At 36.9% G+C, this 12094-nt stretch overlaps 1 protein-coding gene across 16 annotated transcripts; it reads right to left on the reverse strand.

The window, feature by feature from the left end:
- Positions 1–548: 548 nt before the first annotated feature.
- On the reverse strand, positions 549–11647 carry LOC104590960 (DNA polymerase II subunit B4-like). Of its 16 annotated transcripts, none has more exons than XR_016078851.1 (10): positions 11147–11644; positions 10693–10880; positions 6302–6599; positions 6012–6225; positions 4910–5050; positions 4687–4777; positions 4097–4211; positions 1554–1659; positions 1020–1077; positions 549–837 (listed from the first exon to the last, which is right to left on the reverse strand). XR_016078851.1 is itself a non-coding variant. In XM_088892307.1 (10 exons), exons 2-4 carry the CDS (start codon positions 10860–10862, stop codon positions 6095–6097), a joined length of 417 nt encoding a protein of 138 aa, XP_088748433.1. In that variant the 5' UTR covers positions 10863–10880; positions 11147–11641; the 3' UTR covers positions 549–837; positions 1020–1077; positions 1554–1918; positions 4097–4211; positions 4687–4777; positions 4910–5050; positions 6012–6094. The 16 variants fall into 16 exon arrangements, 14 of the variants coding, with proteins under 14 accessions (XP_088748433.1, XP_088748449.1, XP_088748447.1 ...); XM_088892307.1 differs by having other exon boundaries at positions 1554–1918; positions 6484–6599; positions 11147–11641; XR_016078849.1 differs by having other exon boundaries at positions 1554–1918; positions 4910–6225; positions 11147–11646.
- Positions 11648–12094: the final 447 nt, after the last annotated feature.

A 12094-nucleotide genomic window follows, 5' to 3' on the forward strand; every position in this document is an offset into this window, starting at 1 on the left:
GTAGAAATTGTACTAAAATAAAACGGAGAAAGCATCTAGATCAAATTTCCACCAAGGAGTCACAATCTATAAATAAAAGAAGAAACTAGTACCCAAAACAATCATTGGAAACTAGTACCCAAAACTCCACTCTCCCTAGGTATTGCTTCCATTTTGTACTCACTCAAACGCATACCATTAGTAAACCCTTTCAGGCAGATTACTTATCCGATGCCTACAGACTCATTTCTAAGTAGAAATTGTACTAAAATAAAACGAAATTGCAACTTAGCCGACGAAATGATGGAAGAGGAAATCCACACATTAGAAGAAAACCCCACTCACCCAAGGTATTGCTTCCATTTTGTACACAATCAAACGCATACCATTAGTAAACCCTTTCATGAAGATTACTTATCCGATGTGTACAGACTCATTTCTAAGTAGAAATTGTACTAAAATAAAATGGAGAAAGCATCTAAATCAAATTTCCACCAAGGATTCGCAATAAATAAATAAAAGAGGAAACTAGTACCCAAAACAATCATTGGAAACAACGAACCATTATCTTCTGCAATAGAAATAAACAACAAAAATATCTCGTGGAAATTTTTACATGGGGACGTTCAAAAGGAAAGTAGTCTCATAACATTGTCAATTACCATTTCATGTGCGTACTGGAATGGCATCCCCCCATTTAAGGGAATGACCGTTCCCTCCCCTCCGTCCCTTGGGAATGAAATCCCATTCCTGCTGATTTAAATTCCCATTCCCATTCCTGTCTGAACCAAATAAACTATGTGAATTGACCATTCCGATTCCGATTATGGAGGATTTCGATTCTAATTCCATTTGCAGCTGCAAACCAAACAGACCCTTAATCAATTGGAAGGTGTATGTACTTCAAAATCTGTTTGGAAAACTGCAAGAGGTGTGACTAAAATTTGGCCCCAACTATGCTCTGTTTTATAAAGTTTTCTAGGAAACTATGCAATGCTAAACAAACCAACCTAATAAAACTCTATCCAAAGCCCTCTTACCAATTCAGAATCACTTCTGTCCATTAAGGCAAAGATAATAGCTCGAGTAACATCTTCACTGCAAGACGCAATAGAAATAAAGCCCAATGAGATCGTGGTGAAGAAAATCATATCAATTGAAAATTTTGCATCTTCCAAAATTGGAGATGATTTCCTTCTTGTCTGTTAATAAAATAAAGTAAGCTTCAAATGGCACTGCATATTTAATTCATCAAAATTCTAAAAAACAATAAACACTATACAACATATGTTCTGATACATTACCATAATGGGCAAAAGCTTACTAAATAGAGCATGCTTAACCATTCAAATAGTTTTGAGTCGCAAAAACTTCAACAACAAATAATATTCCCGATGAAAGGTGTTTAACAGATGTACAACAAAATCCCCTCGAACCATATTCCAACCCATTTGTTATAAAGTATTGGCCTAATAGTTTGGTAATCTTCTTCTCTAAGACTTTAGAAACCAGGCTTTGAAAATGCTTTTATGAATCAAAATGTCACTCTGCGGGTGAAAACTGAGATACTTCACCTTCTAATCCTGTGTTCCTGCATATGCAACGCCAAGACCCACTATTACACACCAACTCAAATACTTGAATAATTTGCGTCGACATAACCTTCTACAAGAATCAATGCTTGAAGATGTCTCGGATTAGTTTAAGAAAACAACACAAAAAAAAATTGACAATAGAAACAACAATAAGGAAATGTTAGCATATAAAAAATTTTGGCATAAAAAAAATGTTTGCTTACAAGCCCTACGGTCATTCTTGATACTGCAGATGACAATGCCAACTACTAATAATGCACACACATTGGCATGGTTGTCATTTTGTGGAAGTACTTATCGATCTGTTTGTGTCTAGAATCAACATCCCACTATACAATCATCCCCTACAACAGCAAAGGTTTCAACATTGGCAATGAGTTGGAAAGGTCACAACCAAGAAAAGCAAATCCCCGTGGAGAAGGAAAAGAAATACCAGACTTATTGCAGGTCTTGTCTTCCCATGATCCTTATTCTAGAATTAGGGCAGCCAGTGGGTCACATTTGCCCGATGAACACAAACAGATCAGAACCGTTTATAGTTCTAGAATTATAACGGTTCTGGTTCCATGATTTTGTCTCAAATAATAATTGGGTCAGTGCTAGGTATTCCCTGTCCTGAACCAATTCATACCCGGAACCAATTTGTTTTATAAAGTATGTACAAGATTTTCTTAATTCTCCAATACCTTTTACCATATTTTATGTTATAAATGCCAATTCTGATAGATAATATTAGTTAAAATGTTTAATTTATTAATATATCAATAATAATCATTTTCTGTAAATTTTATTAAGTTATATTATCGAAATTCAAATTTTAAATTATTCTTTAAGTAAATACTTCTAGTTTTCAGTTCTGGGACTATAATTTTGTCCATAGTAATAATAATCGATTCGAGGTTGGTTCTACCAAAACCCAGCCCATTGAAAGTCCTATCTTGAGTAGCAAACTTCCAAAGCAACAACCATTTGAAGCTTCGGAAGGAACAATCATCGACTTAGCAGAAAAAATGATGCAAGAGGAAATCCACTAAGCATGTGGAAACAGAATTCATAAAAATAAACACCGCCACAAGATTAGACAGTTACGTGGCTGGAATCCACATTCAAGAAAGCATTGACAAAAGAAAAATGAAACGGAACATTTAGAATATGTTTTCCCATTAGACAAACATATAAACAAGGCTGGATGAGCTTAGATGTGTTTGGGATGAGGGACAGAGAGAGGGAAGGACGGAGGTAAAGAGAACAAAAGAAAAAGAATGCAGACTTTGGCTGTTTAAAATTGTTCCCTTGCTGGCAACAACTTCTCTACAACAGCAAACCATACCTTAGAAGAAAACTCCACTCACCCTAGGTATTGCTTCCATTTTGTACTCACTCAAACGCATACCATTAGTAAACCCTTTCATGCAGATTACTTATCCGATGCGTACAGACTCATTTATAAGTAGAAATTGTACTAAAATAAATTGGAGAAGGCATCTAGATCAAATTTCCACCAAAGAGTTGCAATCAATAAATAAAAGAAGAAACTAGTACCCAAAACAATCATTGGAAACATCGAACCATTATCTTCTACAATAGAAATAAATAACAAAAACATCTCGTGTAAATTTTTACATCGGGACGTTCAAAAGGAAAGTAGTCTCATAACATTGTCAATTACCATTTCATGCGGGTACTGGAATGGCATTCCCCCATTTGAGGGAATGGCCATTCCCTCCCCTCCCTCCCTTGAGAATGAAATCCCATTCCTGCTGATTTAAATTCCCATTCCCATTCTTGTCTGAACCAAATAAACTATGGGAATGGACCATTCCGATTCCGATTCCGAAGGATTTCGATTCTAATTCCATTTACGGCTGCAAACCAAACAGACCTTTAATCAATTGGAAGGTGTATGTACTTCAAAATTTGTTTGGGAAACTGCAGGAGGTGTGACTAAAATTGGCCCCAACTATGCTCTGTTTTATAAAGTTTTCTAGGAAACTATGCAATGCTAAACAAACCAACCTAATAAAACTCCGTCCAAAGCCCTCTTACCAGTTCAGTTGAATGCTATGAGGATTCAACAAATTTGTAAAGGAACTACCCTCCAGGTGTTCTGCTCTAAATAATGTACTAAATGTTCTAATGATCCAATCTTCGTCCCAAGACCAAATTCTTCAAAATATTCATCCAATGCAATAACAAGAACCACATGATCTTGGTGAGTCTCACCCATGTCAAGATATTGGCCCAATAACCTAGAAGATTCTAAAGCTGTATCAAAACATATTTCAACAGCTTTGAATGCTAAAAGTAATCAATAGGTGTAACCAAAAAAAGATTCAAGACATTGAGTACGTTCCCTAGTTCTAGCATAGGCCCAAGAATGAAGGGTCATATCAAAATAGTTCTTGATTCCCTCATTGAACATCGTGGATACCACAGTTGCTGCCTCAAACTTTCCTATAAAACAAAGGAAACTAAGGACAACATAAAACTAGAAAAGGAAACCAAGGATTAATTTCACTTACCTACTTCCAAAGGTATAGGAAGCAAGGCCTATACAGAAACAGAGTAAGCGGTTCGCCCAGTTCTGAATTACTTATGTCCATTAAGGCAAAGATAATAGCTCAAGTAACATCTTCACTGCAAGTCGCAACAGAAATAAAGCCCAATGAGATCGTGGTGAAGAAAATCATACCAATTGAAGATTTTGCATCTTCCAAAATTGGAGGTGATTTCCATCTTGTCTGTTAATAAAATAAAGTAATTTTCAAATGGAAATGCATATTTAATTCATCAAAATTCTAAAAAACAATAAACACTATACAACATATGTTCTGATACATTACCATAACGGGCAAAAGCCTACTAAATAGAGCATGCTTAACCATTCAATTAGTTTTGAGTCGCAAAAACTTCAACAACAAATAATATTCTCGATGAAAGGTGTTTAACAGATGTACAGCAAAATCCCCTTGAACCATATACCAACCCATTTGTGATAAAGAATTGGCTAATAGTTTGGTAATCTTCTTCTCTAGGACTTTAGAAACCAGGCTTTGAAAATGCTTTTATGAAACAAAATGTCACTCTGCGGGTGAAAACTGAGATACTTCACCTTCTAATCCTGTGTTCCTGCATATGCAACGCCAAGGCCCACTATTACACACCAACTCAAATACTTGAATCATTTGCGTCGACATAACCTCCTACAAGTGTCAATGCGTGAAGATGTCTTGGATTAGTTTAAGAAAACAACACAAAATATTGACAATAGAAACAACAATAAGGAAATGTTAGCATATAAATAATTTTGGCATATAAATAAAATTTTGGCTTACAAGCCCTACGGTCATTCTTGATACTGCAATAGACAATTCCAACTGCTAATAATGCACACACATTGGCATGGTTGTCATTTTGTGGAAGTACTTATCGATTTGTTTGGGTCCAGAATCAACATCCCACTATACAATCATACCCTACAACAGCAAAGGGTTCAACATTGGCAATATGTTGAAAAGGTCATAACCAAGAAAAGCAAATCCCCGAGGAGATAGAAAAAAGAAATACCAGACTTATCGCAGCACCTGTCTTCCCATGATCCTTATTCTAGAATTAGGGCTGTCAGTGGGTCGCATTTGCCCGTTGAACACAAACAGCTCAGAACCGTTTATAATTCTAGAATTATAACGGTTCTGGTTCCATGATTTTGTCTCCAATAATAATTGGTTCCATGGTATTCCCTGTCCTGAACCAATTCATAACCGGAACAAGTTGTTTTGTAAAGTATGTACAAGATTTTCTTAATTCTCTAATATCTTTTACCATATTTTATGTTATAAATGCCAATTCCGATAGATAATATTAGTTAAAATGTTTAATTTATTAATATATCAATAATAATCATTTTTTGTAAATTTTATTCAGGTTATATTATCGAAATTATAATTATAATTTATTCTTTAAATAAATACTTCTAGTTTTCAGTTCCAAGTCTATGAATTTGTCCATAGTAATAAACACCGCCACATGATTAGACAATTACGTGGCTGGAATCGGCATTCACGAAAGCATTGACAAAAGAAAAATGAAACAGAACATTTGCCATATGTTTCCCCATTAGACAAACATATAAACAAGGATGGATTAGCTTAGATTTATTTGGGATGAGGGACAGAGAGAGGAAAGGAAGGAGGGAAATAGAACAAAAGAAAAAGAATGCAAACTTTGGCTGTTTAAAATTGTTCCCTTCTTGGCAACAACTTCTCAACAACAGCAAACCACACATTAGAATAAAACTACGCTCTGTTTTCTAAAGGTTTCCAGGAAACTATGCAATGCTAACCAAACCAACCTAATAAAACTCCGTCCAAAGCCCTCTTACCAATTCAGTTGAATGCTATGAGGATTCAATAAACTTGTATATCACATATGGCTTACCTTCAGATTGCAAATGCAAAGGAGACCAAGAACTAAAGGAACTACCCTCCCGGTGTTCTGCTCTTCATAATGTAATAAATGTTCTAATGATCCAATCTCCGTCTCAAGACCCAATTCTTCAAAAAATTCATCCAATGCAAAACAAGAACAACATGACCTTGGTGAGTCTCACCCATGTCAAGATGTTGGCCAAGTAACCTAAAAGCTTCTAAACCTGTATCAAAACATATTGTCAACAACTTTGAATGCTTAAAGTAATCTATAGGTGTGACCAAAAAAAGATACAAGACCTTGAGTACGTTCCCTAGTTCTAGCATAGGCACAAGAAAGAAGGGTCATATCAAAATATTTCTTGATTCCCACATTGAACATCATGGATACCATAGTCGTTGCCTCAAACTTTCCTATAAAACAAAGGAAACCAAGGACAACATAAAATTAGAAAAGGAAACCAAGGATTAATTTCACTTACCTGCTTCCAAAGGTAAAGGAAGCCAAGGCCTATACAGAAACAGTGTAAGCGGCTCGCCCAGTTCAGAATCACTTCTGTCAATTAAGGCATAGATAATAGCTCGAGTAATATCTTCACTGCAAGATGCAACAGAAATAAAGCCCATTGAGATCGTGGTGAAGAAAATCACATCAATTGAAGATTTTGCTTCTTCCAAAATTGGAGATGATTTCCTTCTTATCTGTTAATAAAATAAAGTAAGCTTCAAATGGAACTACAAAAGCCTACTAAATTACCATAACGGGCAAAAGCCTACTAAATAGAGCATGCTTAATCAATCAATTAGTTTTGAGTCGCAAAAACTTCAACAACAAATAATTTTCCCGACGAAAGGTGTTTAACAGATGTACAGCAAAATCCCCTCGAACCATATTCCAACCCATTTGTGATAAAGAATTGGCCTAACAGTTTGGTAATCTTCTTCTCTAAGACTTTAGAAACCAGGCTTTGAAAATGCTTTTATGAAACAAAATGTCACTCTGCGGGTGAAAACTGAGATACTTCTGTTGGACAGTTTTGTATGCCCTTAGCTTCAATCAGAATGATGTACTTTATGAGTTTATTGTAAATGAATAAAAGTGCATATTTGATTCATGTTCCCTTGGTATGTTTCTATGTAATACCCTTAAACTGGATACTTAATGAGACTCGTGTTAGTTTAGAATGTTCACAGCCAGTAGGTCGGTCTGGGGAGACCTATCCTGATAAGGCTGACACTGTAGTGCCACTAAGTCAGTTGGGGTGGCATGTCTTATCTGCCAGGGTGAGACCCTAGGCACATACAGTGTAGGATTAATTGAATCTTTGAACTTAATCAGTTGGGGTGGCCTGTCTCAGCTGCCAGGGTGGCCAATCTCTTAATTGCATTAAGCACAAAAATTTATAGACTATATAGAAATCACTATCTTGGATGAATCAAGAAAATAAAAATATATTCATTAACATGATTAGGCTTTCCATAACCCTAGCAAGAAAACAAATCAATTCATGATGGAAGAATTAAAACAATCACAGGTGAAGAAAGAACTCTTGAATTCGCCCATGGTGCTGAGATCTCCTCTTCTTGAAGTTTCTTGAATTCTTGAACCTTTCTTGAACCCTTCTTTCTGATTGCTCCTTCCTTCTTGATTCAAATCAGAAGTTGAATGATTTAATGATTCAGTGATCCAGTGATACCTAAAGCTGGTCCACCCCCTCCTTTATATAGATTAAAGGGGATGGGGTGGTCTCCTACTTTCTCTTGAAGTTGATCTTTACAAGAAATAGAAAGTCCTATCCTAATTCTAATCCTATCTCTTTATCTCTTGAACTCAATCCTTTTATCACTCTAAGTTTACATCAAGAATTTAAATCTATAAGGATTCTTCTTAGTTTCATGTTCTTGGATTCGTAATAGACATCCTCTGCGAATTGGGCTTCAGCCAGGCTTTTCTGCGAGTTGTGTTTCAGCTGCGGATTGGGCCTTCCTATGAATTTGCCACGACTTTGGGCCCGGAATTGACTTCGATGCAGGCTGAATCTGCGAAAGCCCAAAACATGAAAGTTGTGGATTATTCTCTTATCTTTCCAGTGGATCTTGAATCAGCCCATTCAGAGTTCGGAAACGTGAGTTAGGCCTAGATCACTGAACGATGTCGAAACTGTGAAAAATCATCCGATTTGTCTTTCTTTGCTCTTGATGCCTTCTTTCATACCCTAGACCAAAATACAAGAGATATGAGTCCAATTAGATGCTAATTTAGTATAAAAGACATAATAATTGGGGCTAAAAATATGATAAATTCTACTCTCATCAAATCCCCCACACTTAAACTCTTGCCCGTCCTTGGGCAAGACAAAACTCAAAACAAAATTAAAACAAGAACAAACTAACTAAAAGATTTGTTTTGGATTTCTCTCAACAGGGTATTTGTTCTCCCGCATGCCTTGATCTAGTATTAATGGTCCTCCCATTTGTCCCCTCTTTTCCTTTTTAACTTGTCAATGAATAATCTTAAATCGCCAATCCTCATGTCCCCAAATGAGATCGATCTCCAGTTCGATCTTAAATCGCCAATCCTCTTTTCCTGCCATTGCCATTCCTTCAGTTCGATCTCCAGTTCTTAGGAGCAATCAAGATTTGATCTTGATCTCAATCTTTTGGGAAAAGATTGATTGGATCTGTACTCACAAGCCGTCCAGTTGATTCTTGCGAAGGGTCAAGTTCTTTTGAAAAACATTGTTGATTCTGCTCCATCCTTCACTGCGCCATCTTCAGTGCGAGCAGATTTTGGATCCTTCTTTGGGCGTGAACACCTCCATTGGGAGATAGTATTTCTCCGTATCAGGTATAATCCTCTCCCACTCCTTTTTGGTTCAGATCTGGTTCAGTTTATGGTTCAAGATTGATCCTTGAAAATATGATTTTCTAAATAGGGAATACGATTCCCAGTTGAAGGGAGAGATAAATTTTTAAAATTCGCCCCTTATTCCGCAATCTTTGGGCGTCTATAGGATGGATATCTCATCCCTTTCAAAAATACCAAGTGTTTTGGGTTTGACCTATTTCAGGGGGTAGACAGGCCTTATACCGAACCCCCTGAACATGTTTGAAAAAAAAACAAAATAAAATATAAAGCATCTCAGGGTAAAGTTGGATATGCCCCATCTAGCATATCTGTCTATATCAATATTTAGAACCTTGGCTAAAAATACATGTTGTCGCCTCACTGCATTGATGACACTAGTAAGAACTAACAACTTTTACTATATTTGTTTGACCATACAGTATAACATGATGTGTATGAAAGTACATAGACTTAAAATTCACAACAGAGAGTTGAAGCTTCTACAACCCATAATATTGCTTTCTCCCCGTAAGAATAAAGCAGCTTCATCCTCCTAAACAGCTAAAGACCTAGCAGCTACAAGTTCCAGAAGTAAAACAAGAACAAAGAAATTGGTGTTGCTTTGGATATGTCCAAGAGCATTTATGGGCCACACTTATAAGATCTTCAAGTTCTGAAATCAACCCACTGGACAAACATAGCCACCATCAGATTTGGACTTGTCCAAAGGAGTTGGCCAAAATCTTCTCTCGTATCCTTTTCTTCTTGATATTGTGTGGAAGAATGCAACTGGTTAGGTGTATTTTTATTTTAAACCTAGGACTAAGAAATGCATGGAAGAGACCCACTGCTTTTTTTATCCTTTTTTCTATCATTAGCAATAAAAATAGAAATTTTATTAACAATGAAGAAGAAACTCCTCCATTCAGGAAAGATTCAAATGCAAGGGACTATATACAGAATATAACTGAAACAAACTAAGTGCAAATCACAAGTAAAACAGGGGTGGAGAGAGAGATTAGCCCCTTGTTGCATCCCGGGACCTGGAGCCCCCACCAGTAATTCAACCATCCCAACCTCTTCTTTTGCAAACAAATTAATACTCTTATCCTATCCAGGAATCAACCTAACTGATTTTTCAAACTAGATGCATACTTTCACTTCTCTAAATAGGAACCTGAACCAGCTTTTGACCTTGTAAAAACACAAGATGCCCAGCCCTACGTGATGTGCCCTCCCCAACTGGAGCTAAGAATCTCAAGATGATAATTTTGATATGATCTATGAATAGACTGATGGATTTCGTCTAAGTTTATCCACATTTAACTAGAAGTCTGTGGCTTTTAAAGATTCTAATCATACTACAGTAGAGCATAAATTATCCTTATTACACAGTTATGTGCAGACTTTACAAGCAAACACATAAAAATTTCGTAGCCCATTACACAATAAGAAAAGGGGAAATTGGCTATAGGATGGGTGGAGTACAATGTTTTAAAAAACTCCAAATAAAAACAATGTCACGGGGCCTCGCCGGTTAGCCCCGTGACACTATGCTACTGATTTCCCAAATAACAGTCATAATCCATCCACAATAACGATATCTGCTCCTAATCATCTGAAATAAAGATACTGTTAAAAATTAACACAAAAGAAATGCAGCCCGAAGTAAACGCTAATTCAGGAAACCCGGAAAAAGATTATTTGACAATTTCCCCGACCCAAAATTATTTGACAAGCGTTGATTTTAATTGGAATCCCAGCCCCAAAAATAAATAAAATAAAATAAAATAAAAAACAGAGAAAGAGGGAGGGCGGAAAAAGATTTGAAAGTAAGTCTTACGTAGCAGAGAGGTAGTGAACGAAGATCCTGGCGCTCTCGGACAAATCAAGGAGAGCATCTTTGTGGACATTGATTTCGTCTTGATCGAACGAACGAGCGAGTTTATCCTTCACAACTCTGCGCACGATAGCCTTCGACAGCTCTTTCTCCTCTGATGCAGCTTTCGCCATCTTTTCCTCTCTTCTCCACTAAGACACCAAAATGATTTCCCAAATAACAGTCATAATCCATCCACAATAACAAAATCTGCTCCTAATCATCTGAAATAAAGATACAATTGAAAGTTGACAGAAAAGAAATGCCGCTAATTCAGGAAACCCTAAAAAAGATTCAAGACAAGACGATTTCCCCGACGTAATATTATTTGACGAGCGTTGATTTTAATTGGAATCCCAGATCCAAAAAAACACAGAGAAAGAGGGAGGGCGGAAAAAGATTTGGAAGCAAGTCTTACGTTGCAATCAACGAAGATCCTGGTGCTCTCGGAGAAAGCGAGGAGAGCATCTTTGTGGCATTGATTTCGTCTTGATTGGACGGACCAGCGAGTTTATCCTTCACAACTCTGCGCACGATAGCCTTCGGTAGTTCTTCAACCTCTGATGCAGCTTTCGCCATCTTTTCCTCTCTTCTGCTCTAAGACACCAAAATGTCCTTTCCTTCAAGCCTTCAAGACCAAAACCGTTGCTCGTTGCAACAAATATTTGCTGCTGCCTTGACTGTACTTCCCCAGTTTTCTTGTTCCCTTCGTATTTTGTCACAACCCAGGCCAGACCCAATCTTCCTTCGATTTCACCTCGGCTCTTCATCGTTTCAGTCCGAAGCCTTAAAAAGTGGTAAATGAGATCAAGATCGAATCCAATACGATATGGAATAGATCTCTCTTAACGGTCAAATTGTTTTCTTTTCCTTTTTGCTTCGTTCTGTTACATTTTTCCTCGTGCCAGTTCCTGGTTTCGGTTACAATTTTGTTTTTAATGACTTAACAAATTAATTGGCTGGGTCGATTGGATTGGGTCAAGGTGGCTTTGGGTTCAACCGGCCCATTTATATTTTTTTTAAATGGGTCACATTAATGGGTTGATGGGTTGAACGAGTTGGGATAAAGCTCAACCCAAACCCACCCAATTGCCCCCCTACTTAATTGGTTGGTATGTTTCATGTAAAGAAAAAAAAAAGGCTAAGAACATCCTTGTATAATACAAAATATTAATAAGATGAAAATTAAAAAATTGATAGCATTCAATCAAGGTTTTTAAAATTCGACGGGATAGGGAATCGTTCTAGGGGACTAGTTCCCAGGTCGAACAGTCCAACCATCCGGTTCGAATGGATGACCAATTCTTATTTAAAAAAAATGACCAAAAAATCATCGTTCATGTCAATGGTTTGACTGCCCAGGTGA

The sequence above is a fragment of the Nelumbo nucifera genome, chromosome 1 (assembly GCF_055504915.1).
Source record: "Nelumbo nucifera cultivar China Antique chromosome 1, China Antique-T2T, whole genome shotgun sequence".
NCBI classification, from domain to species: domain Eukaryota; kingdom Viridiplantae; phylum Streptophyta; class Magnoliopsida; order Proteales; family Nelumbonaceae; genus Nelumbo; species Nelumbo nucifera.